The sequence below is a fragment of the Papio anubis genome, chromosome 4, assembly GCF_008728515.1.
Source record: "Papio anubis isolate 15944 chromosome 4, Panubis1.0, whole genome shotgun sequence".
NCBI classification, from domain to species: Eukaryota; Metazoa; Chordata; class Mammalia; order Primates; family Cercopithecidae; genus Papio; species Papio anubis.
Genome location: NC_044979.1, coordinates 178483322 through 178503302, shown reverse-complemented (window position 1 = coordinate 178503302; position 19981 = coordinate 178483322). Strand labels below are relative to the sequence as shown.

At 58.3% G+C, this 19981-nt stretch overlaps 1 protein-coding gene across 5 annotated transcripts in view; it reads left to right on the top strand.

Annotated features, from left to right (window-relative positions):
- Positions 1-292: 292 nt before the first annotated feature.
- Positions 293-19981, top strand: part of CBS (cystathionine beta-synthase) — a 27869-nt gene continuing 8180 nt past the window's right edge. For 2 of the 5 annotated variants that reach the window (XM_003895425.3, XM_009202190.3), the window contains exons 1-15: positions 293-462; positions 2999-3074; positions 4171-4387; positions 8902-9008; positions 11451-11585; positions 12131-12210; positions 12305-12439; positions 12554-12623; positions 13794-13885; positions 14686-14811; positions 15367-15451; positions 17317-17422; positions 18625-18702; positions 19153-19287; positions 19863-19971. In XM_003895425.3, the coding sequence (XP_003895474.1) occupies positions 4179-4387; positions 8902-9008; positions 11451-11585; positions 12131-12210; positions 12305-12439; positions 12554-12623; positions 13794-13885; positions 14686-14811; positions 15367-15451; positions 17317-17422; positions 18625-18702; positions 19153-19287; positions 19863-19971 (1467 nt within the window). In that variant the 5' untranslated portion in view covers positions 293-462; positions 2999-3074; positions 4171-4178. Of the gene's footprint in view, positions 877-1033; positions 1702-2998; positions 3075-4170; positions 4388-8901; positions 9009-11450; positions 11586-12130; positions 12211-12304; positions 12440-12553; positions 12624-13793; positions 13886-14685; positions 14812-15366; positions 15452-17316; positions 17423-18624; positions 18703-19152; positions 19288-19862; positions 19972-19981 lie in introns of those variants that run through there. The other 3 variants (XM_017956413.3, XM_009202189.4, XM_017956414.3) reach the window with 3 other exon arrangements.

Genomic DNA, 19981 nt, shown 5'->3' with positions numbered 1-19981 from the left:
TAGTAAATGTTCCTTAAATTCCCGAAGGGCAAGAAGTTAACCAAGTAAAACAGCATCGGAACACCACGTAGGGGCGTTCGCACGGCCCCCGGGGTCCGCGGGTGGGAGCAGGGGCAGGGGAAGGCGGGGGAGGGGCGGCGACCCGGGTCTGCGGTTGAATCAACAGGGCGTGGAAATGGGGCGGGCGAACTGCGGTGGGGGCAAGCCGGGGTCCCGGGGAGGGCGGGGGCCTCAGGCCGGCGGGTCCCAGTCTGCGGTGGGGTGGAGGAGGGGCTGGGCGGGGCGGGTGCTCTGCCACGAGGCATTGGCGGGCGCCGGCCTCCGCCCCCGCCTCTCCGCCAATCGCAGCCCGCCCGCTCCCCTTGCGGTGGGTCCCAGCGAGGCCGCCACCCCGGGGTCGCCGTCTCCACCTCTCCGCAGTCGGGGCAGCAGCTCGCCCCTCTTTCCCACATATCCGTCCAGGTGAGATCCGGCCCCACCGAGACCCGCTCCCCGCTCTGGACGGAGGATTCCAACTGGGTCCGGGTCTCCCCCTCCGCGCCTCCGCCCGCTGTTGCATCATCTGATTCCCAGGACCCCCGACGCACCCGCGCCCACGCCTGAGGTCTTGGCCGCCCAGAAGCTGGGAGTTCGGGCGTCCACGTGGCCCCGGGCTCCCACCCCAGCCCCCGCGCCGGCGGAGCGGACCCCACTGGCGGCGAGTCCCGGAGCGTGGAGCGGGGACGCGGGCTGGGAATCTGGGGGAGACGCACGCTTCGTGCCCAGCGTTGAGTTTTCGCTGTGTTGTGGATGGGAAATGACTGTTTGCAAATCGCCCTTTTCGGCGGACTGTGTGGGGTGGCGGTAAACGGTGTCGTTGCGCGGGCGGCACGCGAGGTGGGTGCCCGCTGGGGGAGGGACGCGGGGCTCTGCCCAGGTTGCGTTGTGGGGATGGAGGATTTCCTGGGACCTCACTTCCCTGAGCCCCAGGCGAGACGGCAGCCGAGCTGGAGGATGCAAGGGGGAGGCGGAGGGGGGGTGAGAGCGGAGCGCGAAACTCGGCTTCCCGAGGATCTTCTGGGCTCCCTTGTCCCCAGCTTTGTCCCAAAGTGTCGCTTCCGGGGGCGGAGTGGCGGGCGGTTTCCGGGTGTCAGTAGGGTCTGGATCTACCCCCGGGAAGCTCAGAGGAGTTTCCCGCTCTCCGTGCGCGTGGCCCTCCCCAGGCCCCTCCGGGAGTGCTGGCGCGCGCGTGCAGGGGTGTCCCGGGAGCGTCGTGACCCCAAGGGGGTCTTGCGGTTTAAGGAGCGGCCGGGGCGACGCCAAGTGAACCCCCCTCCCCGGGACGCACGTGCGTCCGGCCGCCCGACACTGTCGCCTTGGGGAGCCCGCGGGTTCGGGTTCGGGTCCCGGTCTCCTGGAGAGCTTTCCGCCGAGAGCCTCTGGGTTCTTCAGAGCCCCGGCGGCTGGCGATCTGCGTTCCCGGCAGCCCCTTACCTTGCGGGAGGGTGCTCCAGGGCGAGGCGAGGCGCCAAAAGCAAGGCGCTGGGCCGCCTGCGTCTGCCAGGGCCGCGGGTCCAAGGCTTTCTGGAGGATTCCGCGGCGGAGCGTGCGCGCCCCAGGCCAGACAGGGCCTGTGCCAGACGGAGAGTCCCTTCCCGCAGGTGACTCCCGCGACCCGCGGAGGAAGGTGCTGCTCCGCTCACGGCGGCGGCTTCTTACAAGGTCCGGGTAGAAAGAAAAGCAGGGGCACGCTTGGGTGACTTCAGGAGGGACACGAACCTCTGAAAGCGGGGTGCGCTTTTCTGGGGAAGAGAAGATCCAACGCCTTCAGATTTTCAGACAAGTCCGTGGTCCCATGACCTTGACAGCACCACCCTCCAGGGTTGTTTGAAGCCGCTTTGGCCACCGGCCTGGTGAATTGCAAAGGTGGAGGGGAGGTCGGGAAGTCCAGGATGCCAAGCTGAGGCCTGGGTAAGGCCTGTGCGCAGAGACCACCTGAGCCGCATACTCCAAGGGCTTCCAAATGCAGCCGGCTTCAGCAACTTTTTCTTTTTTAATAGGCTTTTTAAAAAGAACAGTTTTAGGCCAGGCGGGGTGGCTCACTCCTATAATCCCAGCAACTGAGAGGCTGAGCCGGGCAAATCACCTGAGGTCAGGAGTTCGAGACCAGCCTGGCCAACATGGTGAAACCTCTTCTCTACTAAAAATACAAAAATCAGCTGGGTGTGGTGGCACGCGCCTGTAATCTCAGCTACTCTGGAGGCTGAGGCAGGAGAATTGCTTGAACCCGGGAGGTGGAGGTTGCAGTGAGCCGAGATCACACCACTGCACTCTAGCCTGGGCAACAAGAGTGAGACTCCTTCTCGAAAATTTTTAAAAAGAGCAGTTTTAGATTTACAGAAAAATTGAGAAGATAGATAGTAGAGTTCCCACAGTTTCTCCTGTTAAGATCTTAAACTGATGTCGTATATTTGTTCCTTTTTTTTTGACAGTCTCGCCCTGTTGCCAGGCTAGAGTGCAGTGGCCAGATCTCAGCTCACTGCAAGCTCCGCCTCCCGGGTTCACTCCATTCTCCTGCCTCAGCCTCCTGAGTAGCTGGGACTGCAGGCGCCCGCCACCTCTCCCGGCTAGGTTTTTGTATTTTTTAGTAGAGACGGGGTTTCACCGTGCACCATGTTAGCCAGGACGGTCTCAATCTCCTGACCTCGTGACCCACCCGTCTCAGCCTCCCAAAGTGCTGGGATTACAGGCTTGAGCCACTGCGCCCGGCCTAATTTTTGTAGTTTTAATAGAAACAGGGTTTCACCATGTTAGCCAGGATGGTCTCGATCTCTTGACCTCGTGATCTGCCTGCCTTGGCCTCCCAAAGTGCTGGGATTACAGGCGTGAGCCACCGCGCACGGCCTATTTGTTACAATTAATGAGCCAATTCCACGATCACATAACCTTTGTTAATGTTAACCAAAGTCTATGCTTGAGTCAGATTTAGTTTTCCCCTCACGCCCCTTTTCTATTCCAGGATCCCACAACACAGTTTGCTGTCACCTCTCCTTACAGAGTCCGAACGGTGCCGAACTGTCAGCACCATCTGTCCGGTGAGTGACGGCTGTGGACTTAGTGTCCTGTTGAATGTGGAGAATCAAAGCAGGGTGAAGGGGACTGAGTCCAGTCCTGGGCCCTGTGTAGAGGGTGAGGTGGGAGGTGGTCATGCATTCTTTGTCCCCCCAGAGGAAGGGCAGCAGATGGGGCCTCGCCTGGGTGCCCTGGTCTTTCTTTTTTCTCTCTCTCTTTTTTTTTTTTTTTTTTTTTTGTCTTATCTATTTCAAGGTGCTTGTGTGTTTTTTTAATCCTGGGTAAAATACACGTGACACTGATCACTGTAACCATTTGTAAATGTGATGCAACCACCGTCACTATCTCCACCTAGAACATTTTCATCATCCCCAACACAACCTCTGCACCCATCAAACAATCACCCTCCCTTCGCCACTCACCCCAGCCCCTGGCAGCCTCCGTTCTACTTTCTATCTCTATGAATTTGCTAGACAGAGAGGGGCGTTCGAGGGTCCCAGGTGCCTCATCGTGGAAGTGGAATCACACAGCATTTGTCCTTTTGTCTCTGGCTTGTTTCACTTGGCATCATGTCCTGAGGGTTCGTCCGTGTTGTAACGTGTGCCAGAATTCATTTCTCTTATGGCTGAGTAAATATTCTAGTGTGTGTATGAGCCTATCGTGTGCGTCCATCCATCCGCAGACACATGGGCTGCCCGCCTCCACCTTTTGACTTGTGAATGGTGCAGCAGTGAGCATGGGTGTGCAAGCGTCTGTTTTGTTGTTGTTGTTTTATTTTTTAAATAGAAACAGGGCTGGAGCCCAGGCTGGTCTTAACCTCCTGGACTCAATTGTCTTCCTACCTCAGCCTCCCGAAGTGCTGGGATGAGAGGCGTGAGCCACTGCACCCGGCCCAAGCAACTGTCTGTTTCCTTTTTTTTTTTTTTTTTTTGTATATGCCTATGGAGGAGACATGGCCAAGCGGCTGCCCACAGGGCTGGTGCCTGTGTTTTTGTATAATTCTTCCTGGGCTTCTCTGAGGGAGCAGAGCACCCCGCCCGAAGGGGACAGGGTCAGCAGGGTTCACTGGACCCCACAGCATCTGAGCCTGAACCGATGCCTCTCTCCTTGCTTTGCCAGGTCCCAGCATGCCTTCTGAGACCCCCCAGGCAGAAGTGGGGCCCACAGGCTGCCCCCACCTCTCAGGGCCACATTCGGCACAGGGGAGCCTGGAGAAGGGGCTCCCAGGGGATAAGGAAGCCAAGGAGCTCCTGTGGATCCGGCCCGATGCCCCGAGCAGGTGCACCTGGCAGCTGGGCCGGCCTGCCTCTGAGTCCCCGCATCACCACACTGTCCCGTAAGTCCTGCTTTTGATCACAAGAGGGTTGATCTATAACCTGCAGGGCAGGAGTTTGTTACCTGGATACCACACAGCCAGGAGGACATGAGGTGTGGCCCCCCTGTAGTCACTCTGGGTTGAGGAGCTGGGGGTGGGGGCATGCCGTGTAGATGAGGCTCTGAGGCCAAGGCCTCCTTACGCTGCAGCCCAGCACCTAGGCCAGTGCCTGGCAAGACAGTGGATGCTCACAAGGTATTTCCGGAAAAAATAAATAAATAAATGTCCCCAGGTCACATGCTTTCCCCGGTCTGTGGCTGTGCACGTGCGTTCGCTGGAGGTGAGTGACCAGGATCCTGCCTGCACTCTCTTTTATTTTATTTTATTTTTTTGAGACACAAGCTGGAATGCAGTGGTGTAATCATGGCTTGCTGCAGCCTCAATCTCCCCTGATTAAGGGATCCTCCCACCTCAGCCTCCCAAGTAGCTGGGACTACGGGCGCCCACTATCACGCCCAGGTAATTTTTGTATTTTTAGGAGAGACAGGGTTTCACCATGTTGACCGGGCTGGTCTTGAACTCCTGGGTTCAAGTGACCACCTGCCTTGGCCTCCCACAAGTGCTGGGATTACAGGCGTGAGCCACCGCGCCCGGCCCAGCCTGCACTTTTCTGTTAACTCTAGGTCATGGAGACTTCCCCTAGGCATTAAACATTTTTCCACAGTGGGCTGTTTTTCTGGTGGCACAGACTGTTTGGTGAAGAAGCCGTCATTTTGTAAGCCCTCTACTGGGTAGATAAACGTTTGCAGTTATCTCATTTTAAATAACTGCAGTAGAAAATACTACACATTCATTTAGCCAACGAGTCTTTCCTGAGCGCCTTGTGCATTTGTGCCCTGCTCAAGGTGCAGAAGCTCTATCAGCAGAAAAGACAAATAAACAAAAATCCCTACCCCAGCACGAAACTGAAATCAAGCTCACTAAGCTTTAGGATTATATTTATTTCCTTAGTGTAATCTCCTTGGAGGAGAACAGATAGATCAAAGAATGTGCTTCTTAGATGTTTGATTCCTTTTTTTGTTTTGTTTTGTTTTGTTTTTTTGGAGACAGAATCTCGCTATCGCCAGGCTGGAGTGCTAATCGCACAATCTCAGCTCACTGCAACTTCTGCCTCCCGGGTTCAAGAGATTCTCCTACCTCAGCCTCCCTAGTAGCTGGGATTACAGGCATGTGCCAGCACGCCCAGCGGGTTTTTGTATTTTTAGTAGAGATGGGATTTCACCATGTTGTCCAGGCTGGTCTTGAACTCCTGACCTCCGGTGATCTGCCTGCCTCGGCCTCCCGAAGTGCAGGGATTATGATTCCTATTTTGTGTACACCACTACCAGCATTTATGGTTGTTGATTTACAGTTCAGAACGGGTGGGGTGGCTGGGTGGAGCCACTCTCAGTGCAGCAGTAGAAGAAGTGACAGTTGACAAACCCAGAAGGTCTGAGAGTTGAACACACTCAGTGCTGGGAGCTCAGGAGGCCAAGCAGCTGGGTGGGCAGCCAGGAGGATGGGCTCTTGCCTCCAAAACAAACCTGAGAGAGCAGTGGGTGAGAGGCCCGGTGAGGTCGGGAGTGGCTGCTGGGGGTAGGGTGGGCAGGGAAGACAGGCCGGATTCCTGAGGGCTCCGTGAGCTCTTAACTCTAGGGCGTGAGATGGAGACGATGCCCTCCAGGTTGTAAAATGGTGTTGCACCTGCACCTCACACAGGCCTCATTCATCCTCCGAAGACACCCCCATCCTGAGATGCAGAGCCTACGCGGCTTGTCTCCAGTCAGAGGGCCCCCGAGAATAGCAGGGTTGCAAGGAGGTGCTGCAGAGGTGGGTGAGGCGTTGGGGCTTCATTTTAGGACAGTGTGGGGTGTCCTCCCAGGAGCCTCTTGGGCTGTGGAAGTGGGAGTCCTTGAGATAAGGGGCTCCAGAGCTATCCCTGCAAGTTGGATCTTTTATCTTGCTAAGTGCTCTGGGCCTGGCCCTGACCACCTCTAGAAACTTCTCAGGTAACTTCACAGCCACGGAGGCCCAGTGCTAAGTCAACACACCTGCTGCAGGGAGGCGGGCCTCTTCCTGCCTGGCTGGCCGGATGCCTGAACTGAGCTAATGAACTAACCCCCAGCGCTGTCACCCGAGGGCTTGACTTTCCACCTGGCCCTGGCTCTCTGCACCCTGCCAAGCCTGGTTCCCTTCCGCCAAGAACTGCTTCCGGGGGAGCCTCCCTGGTCCCTGTACAGTTTGGGCACCTGGCAGGACTGCCCTCTGCTCCCTGGGAAGGGCGCGATTGGACTCCTCTTGGCGCCTGTTTGGGCCTTCAGGGCGGCTCTCCCTGCAAATGTGGTACTCCCTCCATGCCACAGGACCTCCGGGAGCTGGGTGCACCCCAAGTCTGAGGATCGCTTCCGGGGGGGCAGGGCCCAAGGAGCCTGGCTGTTTCGCAGGTGCCTGTGCTGAGGAGGAGGCTCAGGGTCAGAGCCACGGGGTGTCACTGGAACTGCACGGCCAGGGAGGGGTTGCAGGTCTGGACACCGCTGTGAACCATGCGCGTTCCCAGATGAGTTCATGGTTAGCTTGTGCTTGGCACAGATAGAAAGGGGGTGTCATCGGCCTCTCCCTGGGGGAGGATGGCAGGGGCATGAGGGCCGTTTAGGAAACCACCTGGACCAGGGTTTGAGGGTTTGCACAGCCAGATGCTGCAGGGCAGAGCATCACAAGCCCAGCTGACAGCACCTCTGCCGGGCCTCTGTGTCCGCCACGTGCCTGACATTTTCTGTGCCCACCACATGCCTGACATTTTCTGTGCAGGGCTAGGCATCCTGCCTGCGCTTTGCAGCCGTTGTCCCTGGTCTAAGGAGTCTCTGCCCTGAGGTCAGCACTTCACTCTTTTGTCTCCTGTGGTCAGATGCTGAGAGATGAAAGGAAATGAAATTCCCCAGTAAAGCCTTTCTGAAAAGATAGACCTAAATCTTTGTTTTGGAGTCAGTACTTGCTTATTTTAACTTTTTTATTTGGAAATAACTTACTACTCGCAAGAAGTTGCCAAAATAATAGGTCCTTTGTACCCTTCTCCCAGCTTCCCACTAACAACGTCTGCCACGACTGTAGGTTCATTTTCAAACCTGGGAAACTGACATTGGTACAAATAAACTACAGGCATTATTTGCTTTTTATAGGTTTTTAGGTCTAAGCATGTGTGTGGTGTGTTTCAGGCATGTGTGTGTGTGTGGTGCTTGGCGTGTGGTGGTGTTATTAATGTTCAGGCGTGTGTGGTATGTGTGTGTGTGTGGTGTGTGTGTTTCAGGCATGTGTGTGTGTGTGTGGTGTGTGTGTGTTTCAGGCGTGTGTGTGTGGTGTGTGTGTGGTGTGTGTGTGGTGGTGTGTGTGTGGTAGCATGTGTGTGTGTGGTGTGTGTGTTTCAGGGCGTGTGTGTGGTGTGTGTGTGTGGTGTGTGTGTGTGTGGTGTGTGTGTGGTGTGTGTGTTTCAGGCGTGTGTGTGGTATGTGTGTGTGTGGTGTGTGTGTTTCAGGCATGTGTGTGTGTGAGTAGCGCTGTGTGGTGTGTGTATGCAACAGTGTGTGTGGTGTGTGTGTTTTCAGGAGTGTGTGTGGTATGTGTGTGTGGTGTGTGTGTGTGGTGTGTGTGGGTGTGTGTGTGGTGTGTGTGTTTCAGGAAAAATTATTATTATTATTGGTATGTGTGTGTGTGGTGTGTGTGTGTGGTGTGTGTGTGGTGTGTGTGTTTCAGGCGTGTGTGTGTGTGAAGATTGTGTGTGTGGTGTGTGTGTGTGGTGTGTGTGTGTGTGTTTCAGGCATGTGTGTGGTGTGTGTGTGTGTGTGTGGTGTGTGTGTTTCAGGCGTGTGTGTGTGGTGTGTGTGTGTGGTGTGTGTGTGTGTGTTTCAGGCATGTGTGTGGTATATGTGTGTTTCAGGTGTGTGTGTGGGTGTGTGCATGTGTGTGGTGTGTGTGTTTCAGGCATGTGTGTCAATGGTGTAGCTGTGTCGTGGCCGGTGTGTGTGTGTGGTGTGTTTCAAGTGTGTGTGTGGTGTGTGTGTGTGTGGTGTGTGTGTGTGGTGGTGTGGTGTGTGTGGTGTGTATTGGCATGTTTTGGGCATGTGTATTATTGAGTGCGTAGTAGTAGTGTGGTGTGGTAGTATGTGGTGTGTAGTGTTCCAGAGGCGTGTGTGGTATATGTGTGTTTCAGGCATGTGTGTGTGGTATGTGTGTGTGTGGTGTGTGGTGTGTGTGTGTTTCAGGCGTGTGTGTGTGTGGTATGTGTGTTTCAGGCATGTGTGTGTGGTATGTGTGTGTGGTGTGTGTGTGGTGTGTGTGTGTGGTCTGTGTTAGGGGTATCTGTGGAGATTTGTGTAACAACCATCCAGATAAAGCCAGTTCTTTGATTGTTGATTTGTGTCAGACAATGGCCTTGGGCTGCCAGGGGCAGGACTATTTTGTTTTGTTCTTTTCCTGAATAAATGTGGACTCCTCTGTTTCAGGGAAAAATCTCCAAAAATCTTGCCAGATATTCTGAAGAAAATTGGGGACACCCCTATGATCAGAATCAACAAGATTGGGAAGAAGTTCGGCCTGAAGTGTGAGCTCTGTGAGTGCCCTGGCTTTTGAGAGGGGCTTCCTCCATCCACGCTGGGCTCCGTGGGCCTGGGGGGCCTGGGGGTCCTGGGATGGGTCCCTTAGGCAAGGCCCCGGGATCAGAAAACATGCTGGTTAATGAGTGGCCGAGGTCATATCAGTTTAAGTTTGGGAAAAACACACAACAGGGCGTTGTGTCAGACGGTGACCAAAGTGGCTTCCCCGCTGATGGACCAGGGAACGAACAGGTGACCTTTGAACTGAGGCTGGAGTGGAAGGAGCGAGGGTGTGAAGAGCGGGGTGAGGGTCAAAGGCAGAAGCAAGCAGGTGGGGAAGGTCTGCGTCCTGCCTCCTAGAGAGACGCGGACGGGTCCTAGCACGAGCTGTGAGCCACCCACTGCCCAGGGAGCGGTTGCCTCTGTCTTGCCAGCTTCGTGGGGACAGACAGTTCAGCTCATCATTTATGAGACAGAGAATGGAAATTTGGAGGGTCTGTGGCTGGCCTCGTCCTGGGTACACGGGGGTCACTTGAGGTCCGGTGTGAGCCCTCCGGGGTGGGGCAGTTCTTTGTAGGACGCAGTTTCCAGGCTCAAGAGGGTGGAAGAAATTTGTAAGGGTCGCTCTTCACCAGGAGCTCAGGGCCCTGGTAGACCTCAGCATCATCACGGAGAAAGCTGTGGGTGCAGAGGCCTTGGGGACAAGGCGGGGACGGAATTTCATATTTCACATGACCGAGGCCAAGGGAGTTCGGAGGGCGGCAGCACAGGTGCCGCGGAGAACCCTGAGACAGGGCCAGATGGAGGGGGTGCAGTTTGAGTGGGAAGGAGAGGGAACCAGTAACATGGCTTGGGACTTTTTCATCCTGAAATGCTGTCATGTCACAGCCGGGGGACCTGTGAGAGCTGGGGCAGGCGCTGGGGGAAGGAAGTCAGGGGTCGGTGCATTGGGAACTGATGGCAGATTCACAGGAGGGGCCTGCTGGGAGCCTGGCCCTCCTCTGCCCTTCTAGGGAAGGAATTCTCAGAGCTGCATCAGAGCAGCCCCTTTTACAGAGACCCCCAAGGCAGCAGGGCTGGCTCTGTGCTCATTTGTCAGACAGTAAGGACCCTTGGACGCAGCAAGCATGGCTGCCCGCAGTGCTACGTACAGGACGGCGTCTAAACTTGGCAGTTGCCCTCGAAGTAGGTTTGGGAACGCCCGTTTTACAGACAGACACACCGAGGGTCAAGTCGGTCACGTGGCTTGCCCGAGGCCACCCAGCTCTGATTTCTGCTTCGGAGCTGGCCCCCAGGCGCTGGTGAGAAAGATCTCACTGAGGGCTTCACAGTATGGGACCCAGAGGGGTCCGGAAATGCAGACCTGTGGCGGGCCAGACCCCGGGAGTCCTCCCCACCACAAAGCACCTCGGCCTGGTTCTAGGGGCAACACTTGTCTGGTGGTGGCTTTCAGAAGTTTTGAGGTGTTGCAGGCTGGTCCCAGGTCCCTCAAATCACATTTCATGTAGCCCAGTCTCTCTCTCTCTCTTAAAAACTAAATATTTTTAAGAGCTGGAGAGGGAGGGAGGACCTGCAATAAGAAAAGAAGTGCAGACCGGGCACGGTGGCTTATGCCTGTAATCCCAGCACTTTGAGGGGCTGAGGCGGGCGGATCACGAGGTCAACAGATCAAGACCATCCTGGCTAATACGGTGAAACCCCGTCTCTACTAAAAATACAAAACAAATTAGCCGGGCGTGGTGGTGGCGCCTGTAGTCCCAGCTACTGGGGAGGCTGAGGCAGGAGAATGGCGTGAACCCGGGAGGCGGAGCTTGCAGTGAGCCAAGATCGCACCACTGCACTCCAGCCTGGGCAATAGAGCAAGACTCCGTCTCAAAAAAAAAAAAAAGAAGGAACGACGTGCAAGTGAAGGCCTTGGTCTTGTGCGGGGACTGTGCAGGGAACCCTTTCCAGGGCAGGTGACGCCCCACAGGGGAAGGAGGACAATGGGAGGCTGTAGGGAGAGTTTGCAAGTCCCCATCCGATGGGGCTGGGATGTGGCCAGTGCCGTGGCTTCAGGACATCAAGCTGCTTTGGCAGGGGCTGCCGGGTATGGCTGGACATGGGCGTAGGGGACCCAAATCCAGGCGCCCGCCTGCCACACGCCCAGCTTGTGGGTGGGGGGATGAGGTTTTCTGTGGTGCCCCTCCGTGAGGGCTGCTTATGCCTCTCTGGTTCCCACAGAGTTGCTCTGTGCCCCGCTGGGCTGGTAGGATGGGCTGCAGGGGGAGAAGCTCTGATGGGCGAGTGCCCAGGTGCAGGTGTAGGGGAGGTGAGTGGAGAGGTGGCAATTTTTCAGAACCCACAGGCCCCCAAGCCCATCCCCCATCCTGGGGTGTATCAGGTAATGGGGGGTGAGCAGGAATCACTGGGGGGCGGTCAGGGAATCTTCTCCTCTGTGATTCATCTCTGCCTCCCAGTGGCCAAGTGTGAATTCTTCAACGCGGGCGGGAGCGTGAAGGACCGCATCAGCCTGAGGATGATTGAGGATGCTGAGCGCGCCGGGACGCTGAAGCCCGGGGACACGATTATCGAGCCGACATCTGGGAACACCGGTGGGTGCCCGGCCCAGTAGGGGTGGCCAGGCTGGCTGTCCCCTACCCATGCTGAGCCTGCCGGAACCCGGGGGGGATGGCTGAGCTACAGCTGCATGTGCTGGCCCACCCGGCCGCCTGCTCCCTGGCATCTCACGCCCGCTGCCGGCGTGTGTCCCAGCCCAGCTCCCTCTGACCAGCGGTTGGGGCCAGTGCCGATGCTGTTGGGGCGATGGCACTTGGCAGTGTCTGGCACATGGACGAGCACCCAGAGTCTGCTGTTCCTGTGCCCATGTACCCGGCCGGGCCTGGAAGAACCAGATCTCCCGTCCTGCACTGCTCCCTCCTCCTCCTTGGCGTGCACCTTTTATTCCCGCCTCTGGCAGCCTCTCTTCCCCTGCACTTGAAGGCAGAAGCAGCTATGTTGGGCAATTTTGGAATCCCACAGAACCCTCTTCCCTGGGCCCTAGGGGAGCCGGCATCAGGGTGTGCCCCTATGTCCCAGGCAGGGGTGGGGCGGGACTTGGAGGGGCACCGGGCCCCTCTCATCCTCTCTGTGCCTTCAGGGATTGGGCTGGCCCTGACTGCGGCTGTGAGGGGCTATCGCTGCATCATCGTGATGCCGGAGAAGATGAGCTCGGAGAAGGTGGGTGGGCACAGCCAGGGGCGGGGTCATAGGGCAGGGGATGAGGGTGCCTGGGCCAGGCAAAAGGTGCAGGCCACCGCCTTCCCTCCTGCAGGTGGATGTGCTGCGGGCCCTGGGGGCCGAGATTGTGAGGACGCCCACCAATGCCAGGTTTGACTCCCCAGAGTCACACGTGGGCGTGGCCTGGCGGCTGAAGAATGAAATCCCCAATTCTCACATCCTAGACCAGGTGAGGCGCCTGGGGCCTGGAGACGGGCATTCCCTAGGAGGGTCTCGGTCAGGGATGTGGGGGTGACTGAGGTGTCAGGGGCCAGCTCACGGGCTCTGCTGTCTTTCTATGCAGTACCGCAACGCCAGCAACCCCCTGGCTCACTACGACACCACCGCTGATGAGATCCTGCGGCAGTGTGACGGTGCGTCCCTCTGTCCATCTTGATTGCATTTATCCCTGGCTGCCTGGGAGTGTACAAATCTCTTGCCCTCTCCTTGGTGAACTCCTATTCACCCTTCAAAACCCAGCTCAAATGTTCCCTCTGTGAAATGCTATCTAGAGCATTTCTCTACAACAGTTTCCTCCCTCCCTTGTGCCCTCTTGGCCTCTGCCTGTGCCTTACCTGTAACAATCTCTGCAGGTCTGCAGGGGCTCCTCCCACAGAGAATGTAGGGAGTGAGTCTGTTCAGGGCCCAGGCTGGTGCTGGGCTCACAGCTGGGACTTCAGCTGGGATCATGCCCTGACTCGGCATCAAATTCCTCTGCAGAACAGGGCTGGTGACATCTGCGATGAGTTCACTCTGTTACAAGCATGAGGCCGGCTCCTTGGGCCCTTTTCCAGGGACTCGGTGCCAACGCCTGTGGGGGTTGGTACTGATGTTTTCCCAAGAGATTCCTTTAGAGAGAAGTTGCCAGAAGGTTGGCGCCCTGGCTTCCTGTTGGGAATCCAGTGTTGGCATGGGCTGGAGCACACCCTCAGTCCATGCCCAGGAGCCAGGCTGTACGGTCCAGGCATTTGCTTGTTTGGGCTTTATGTGTGAGAACTCTCTGGTTTGGCAAAAGCAGTCCTGTCTCAGCATGGGTGCCCGAGCGGCTCCCCCTCACTGAGTCTTTCCCTGCCGTGGCTTGTCTGCCAGATGCCTGTGCTGGCCGCCAGCAGTGTGAGTGCCCAGCGAGTTTCTGAGCTGAAGCCTGAACGACTGATTCCATTTCCTGTGCCAATTCAGTTAACTCACCCACACCATGCAAACATCCAACAGCCCATGGAGGTGATTAATTCGCAGCCTCCCTCTGCCCGCCCTCAGCGCCTGCACCCCCGGACAGGGCCCTGTCTTTCTGCATCCAGCCAAATGGGGGTTTTAGGGGCCGAGTGTCATTGAGCAAAGACTGGGCTGGGGTGCCCCAGGCTGCCTGTTTCTGAGGCTTTCACAGACCGAGGGCAGCAATGAGGGCTGCTCCAACTGGAGAAGAAGCCTTTCTTTTGAGCTTTTTGGTCACCCGCCGTGGTTTGGGCTGTGTGTGTTTTCAATGATTATTACTATGAGTGATGGGCTGGCCAGGTGAGGACCTGAGAATGTTATCCATCCACCAGGGAAGCTGGACATGCTGGTGGCTTCAGTGGGCACGGGTGGCACCATCACGGGCATTGCCAGGAAGCTGAAGGAGAAGTGTCCTGGATGCAGGGTGAGTGGTGTGACCGGGCCCGGGAGGGGCAGCGCGGACTGGCCCCGACTTCTGAACTGAAAGCTCTCATTCCTCACCATCTGCTCAGCCCACTGTCTTCTGCGGTATTTCTACACTGCTTGGGAGGTGTTTGGAAAGACGGTGCTTGACAGATAAGGGACCAGCAGCTCGTGACCCAAGGAGCTGGGGCTGGGTGCTCGCTCACTGGCCAGTGTCTTGGAGGGGCTTCCTGCGCTGAGTGGGGGGTTGGAGTTACATCTAGGGGCTCTGAGAATCAGCCAGGAGCTCTAAGTCCTCTGGTCCTGAGTCTGCCCCTCGCCTGGGGTTTGAGGGAGTTGGAGGAGGGTTCCTGGACTCAGGGTTAAGAGCAGGTCTGAGGTGCCTAGAAAGGTCCCACTGATGAGACAAGAGTGTTATCTCCCTGTTGCTTGCCCTTGAAAAAGACATCACTGCCCAGCAATGCCCTTTGTCCCCGAAGGCTCTAGTGCTTCACCGCAGGGTGGTCTGTCTGGGCTGTCCTGGGGGCCCCGCTCTGAGAAGCCCCCGGGGAGGTCACTTCCTCCCAGACACCCGCTTTCACTTCTGAGCATCCTGCACTGAACGTTTAGTCCAGACGAGGTCATTATCGCTTTAATACGTGGGGCCTGGGTTCCTGGGTTTCTCATCCTGCCTCCACCCATGGGCGGAGTGTTAACAGGCGCTTGTTCACGGCGGTATTGGCCACTCCAGTGATAGAATAGTCAGGCAGGTCCAGCGGTGGCTTTTGCTGGCCCTGAGCCCTGAAGCCACGCGCTCTGCAGATCATCGGGGTGGATCCCGAAGGGTCCATCCTCGCGGAGCCGGAGGAGCTGAACCAGACAGAGCAGACAACCTACGAGGTGGAAGGGATCGGCTATGACTTCATCCCCACGGTGCTGGACAGGACGGTAGGTCGAGTCCTGAGCCCGGCCGCAGTGCAGCCTGTAACTCACCCTCACACTGGAGAGCCTGGCTGACCCTGGGCCCCAACCGGCTCCTCCGCTTAGGGGAACAGAAGGGCAAGCCCCGGCACGCGTGGTGAGAAGCTGATCTCACAGGTCGAGACAAAGTAGACTGGGGGACGATGTCTGCACATGTGGCCTGACCTCACCAAGGGATGTAGCCCAGGTGGCACAGGCAGGGAGCAGGGAAAACATGGGAAAATTAAGGCCCCAGAAAACTCTGTTAAGAGGCAAAAAGGTGGATTTGGTCTGAGTGAGAGTGGAGACCAAAGGGCCCCTGCAGGTCACACGGATGCTCAGTGGGGCTGGCGGGCAGTTTTACTGTCTGCAAAACATGTTAGAACTGGAAGGTCTGCAGATGTGCCGATCCCAGAGGGAGAGGCTGGGGCGTGACCTCTGGGGTCCTGCTGCCTAGACACGGGGTCCACCACAAGGCTGTTCACCCCCTTGGCCATGTGGAAGCGGCTCCCACACTGACGGGCTGTGGGGGGTCCCGCTCAGGTGGTGGACAAATGGTTCAAGAGTAACGACGAGGAGGCGTTCACCTTTGCCCGCATGCTCATCGCGCAAGAGGGGCTGCTGTGTGGTGAGTGGGTGGCAGGCACGGGGGTACGGGCATGGCAGAGATGGATGGGGCACCGGGGATGGCTGGGGGCGCACCCTCTGCCAGCCACCAGCCTGCATGTGTAAGACAGCAGTTCTGAGGAGTGTCACTGCTGCGGCCACGAGCCTCAGGTGTTATCTGTCTGCCTGGGTCCTCACCTGCCCAGTGTGGTCACCTGCTCAGGTGAGGGCAGGAGGCCACGGGGCAGGGCTTCGAGCTGCCTTCCAGAATGTGTTTCTAGAACAAGGCTAAAGCTCTCATGGCACTTACTGTTTCTAATCAAGCCCACCAGGGCCCCTGGAGCAGTGGCTCTGCACTGACGGGGCCCATGGCCAGGACTGGGTGCTGCGAGCACCCTGGAACAGCTGGGGAGGGGCTCTGGAGCCTGAGGCTGTCCAGGATCAACCCCACTCACCTTCCTCCCACCCCGTGCCCCTCTGCCCACCTGCTTGGGGGCTGGCAATGCCACTGACCAGCCACACAGGCAGCAGAGGCTGTAGGGACCACAGTTGATCTGGACATCTGGGGACTCGGAGAGCACACACCAGCTTCTAAAACCCAGGCAGGGACATATGAGGTTTTTACTTGTGCATTCCCTGTGTCATGTCACTTTGCAGGTGGTGACAGGGAAAGTGGAAGGAAACCAGCCCTTAGTGTAGGCAACAGCTGAGCCCCAAACTAGAGACTGGAAGCAAGTCTTGATTGAAAAACCATTTCCTAGCCAGGCGCGGTGGCTCATGCCTATAATCCCAGCACTTTAGGAGGTTGAGGCGGGCAGATCACCTGAGTCAGGAGTTCAAGACCAGCCTGGCCAACATGGTGAAACCCCATCTCTACTAAAATACACACACACAAAATTAGCCGGGCGTGGTGGTGCACACCTGTAATCCTAGCTACTCAGGAGGCTGAGGCAGGAGAATTGCTTGAACCTGGGAGGTGGAGGTTGCAGTGAGCTGAGATCGTGCCACTGCACTCCAGCCTGGGCAACAGAGCAAAAACTCCATCTCAAAAAAAAAAAAGAAAAGAAAAGAAAACATTTCCCAGATGTGTCTGTCATCTGTCATGAAAGGTGTCTTGGTGCCCATAAACGCTGGGCTCTCCCTATCTCAGTCTCCCTGTTCCCCGTGTTGGTGGAGAAACAAGCCCCTGCCTTTGGGGCTGGAAAGCAGGTCCATGGGCCCCGTTACAGAGGAGCGCACCTCTCTTCCTGCGGGTGCTCCTGGTGCAGACTTAGACCTTCCTGACTGCTGTGTGCACCCTCAAACTAAGCCCGGAGAAGACGCCTCAGACTCTGACTTCAGGGATCCTAGGCACAGCTGGTGTCACCGTGAGCCTTGGTCTCTTGTTTATAAAGCAGAGCCCAGTGTGCAGTCAGGCAGCCTGCAGGCGTGGTGCTGCAGGCGAGGTGCTGGGGACTCTGTCCTCAGAGCATCGCTGGCTCTCGGCTCAGGGCCAGGAGATGCAGCCCCACCGCAGGCATTTTCCTGGCACCAGTGCCCACCCCAGCCTAGCAGGAGCCCCTTTTGCTCCTGGATCTTTTGTTTCCCGGGTGTGGGTTTCATTATGAAGCCCCGAGTGGACATGAAAACTCCATGGTGCACAAGGAGGAAGCCGATGCTCACGGAGAAGTGGGGTCCTCCCAGCCCCTCTCCCCGAGGCAGCCCCTCTTGACGGATCCTTCCGAGCGTGTCTGACATGCTTCCATGCATGCAGGTGCACAATTCATGCACTCACGTGCACCCATGCGCACTCACCCTGGCGCGTCTGACTCTTGTGCACAATTCATGCACATGTGTGCACCCACACGCACGCACCTTGGTGCGTCCGACTCATGGCCCTCTCTGCAGGTGGCAGTGCTGGCAGCACGATGGCGGTGGCCGTGAAGGCCGCGCAGGAGCTGCAGGAGGGCCAGCGCTGCGTGGTCATTCTGCCCGACTCGGTGCGAAACTACATGTAAGACATGGCTTCCCTCCCAGGTCCCTGCTCCTCTCTGTCCTGCCACCCTTCCCTGGATGCCTCACCTGAGAACCGGCAGCCAGAGCTGGGAGGGGAGGAAGCCAGCGGGGCCCTGTGAGCCCTGCCTCCTCTCTCCTGCCCGGGTGCCCTCATGCTGTTGGGCTTCCCAGCCCCTTAATGCTGTGAAAATCAATGCACGTTCACAGGGACAGCCCTGATGGGAGGGGCATGGAAGGCGGTGGTTCCCTCTCTGTCCCTCCTGTCCGTCCCTCTCTGGTGTCTGCCCCCCTCACTGCTCTGGGGTCCGTGAGCTCCAAGGGGTAGCCCTGGCCACATGGACTGACGTCCTCTTGGGCCGGGCCCTGTGCCACCTCCTATCCACCCCGACTCCCTCTGCTGCTTCCCCCAAACTCCAGGCTGGGACTGAGTGCTGCCCGGGTGGCAAGAGCCCTGCTGCCCGGGTGGCAAGAACCCTGCTGCCCTCGTGGCAAGAGCCCTGCTGCCCAGGTGGCCCCCTAGGACGTGCTGTGACTGTTTTGCCCAGAGGCCCCTCGGGCAGTAATGCCACAGACCTCGCTGGTCACCGGGCAGCCAGGCTGAGACTGGGGCTGCTCTGCACCTGCTCTCTGGGGGCGGCACCGGGGTGGGTGTCTAGAGACCCCCATGCCCTGCCCCCTGCACCTGAAGGGTTTCCTCCATGGCCTGCAAGCTGCAGGGGCTACACAGCTCCCGAGAGCTCAGCTGTCCTTGGGGGGCCCAGGCCTGGCTGGTGGGTGCCCCTGGTTGGGTTCCCCAGTGTGGGGTGATTCACATCTGGTGCCCAGCGCCAAGTTGGCCTGTTCAGGGCTCCTGCCCACCCCTGTCAGTGCAAGAATACCATCTCCCCACACGCTTGGCCAGCTTGCCATGCGTGCCCGTGCGTGTGTGAGTGTGCAAGGGGTAAGCATGAGAGGATGTGTTTATTTGAGTGCCTGAGCGATGGCTGTGTGCATGCTCACACATGCTCACACATGCTTGTTGGCCATGGGGGCAGGAAGTCCAGCCCACAGGCTTCCCCCTGGGACCTCCAGCCAGCACCTGGGGGTCTCTGCTGCACCAGTGAGGTCCAGGAGAGGGGCTGGGCAGGCAGTGCTGCCCCTCAGCATGGGTAGAGGCCCAGTGGGGCCCTGCGGGGCCCTGGTGACTCCCCCATCCCGCAGGACCAAGTTCCTGAGTGACAGGTGGATGCTGCAGAAGGGCTTTCTGAAGGAGGAGGACCTCATGGAGAAGAAGCCCTGGTAAGACTGCCCGGCTGGAGACCTACTGCCTGTGCTAGCCTGCCCAGTGTGACAGGCCGGAGAGCGGTCCCCGTGGCCTGCGCTGGCCCTGCCCAGTGTGACAGGCCGGAGAGCAGTCCCTGTGGCCTGCACTGGCCCTGCCCAGTGTGACAGGCAGGAGAGCGGCCCCCGTGCCCTGCGCTGGCCCTGCCCAGTGTGACAGGCAGGAGAGCGGTCCCCGTGGCCTGCGCTGGCCCTGCCCAGTGTGACAGGCCGGAGAGCAGTCCCCGTGGCCTGCACTGGCCCTGCCCAGTGTGACAGGCAGGAGAGCGGCCCCCGTGCCCTGCGCTGGTCCTGCCCAGTGTGACAGGCAGGAGAGCGGTCCCCGTGGCCTCCTGCTGAGGTGCTGCCCGGTGGGGGGACAAGGGCGTGTGTCCGTATCCTGACCCCCCGCCTGCCCTCTTCCCTCAGGTGGTGGCACCTCCGTGTTCAGGAGCTGAGCCTGTCGGCCCCACTGACCGTGCTGCCGACCGTCTCCTGTGAGCACACCATCGAGATCCTCCGGGAGAAGGGCTTCGACCAGGCGCCCGTGGTGGACGAGGCGGGGTCAGTCTCAGTCCCTGCCCAGAGCTCAGTCCCCGGTTCTGTCTGTCCAGCTCCACCACGTCAGTGTCCCTGGACAGAGCAGCTGTGCAGACCCCGCCGCTCAGCCGACAGGCCTGTCTGGGCCGCCTCATGCGGATGTTCAGGGTGTTGGAGGCTCCTTGTCGGTCCCTGAGCAGCCTGGGGCAGGGCTGCCGTGCTCACTCCTCAGACCTCGGCCCACCCACCCTTTGTGTGTGTGCAGCCCATCCTGGGCCCACCTTGGGGGCAGGGGAGAGATATCCTTGACATGTCTGACAGCAGAAGGCCTGGGCACCATGCCCAGTGACCACTGAGAGCCCCATGTCGTGGAAACCTGACGGCTGGTCACCCTCGACCCTGGCTGAAAGGGTCCAAGGACTCTTGGTTTCTTTCTCCCCGTCAGGGCCCGGCCTGGTTCCTGCCGTGTGTAGGCTGGTGGCAGAGGACTCCCAGGTGTGGCCAGAGAGTGCTCCTCCCCAGGGCAGCTGAGGGTGTGCCCCGCCGTCCTGGGAGGCGTGAGGTGCCAGTGCTGACCCCTGCCTGCCCCCACCCCACAGGGTGATCCTGGGAATGGTGACGCTTGGGAACATGCTGTCGTCCCTGCTTGCCGGGAAGGTGCAGCCATCAGACCAAGTTGGCAAAGTCATCTACACGCAGTTCAAACAGGTACTCAGTT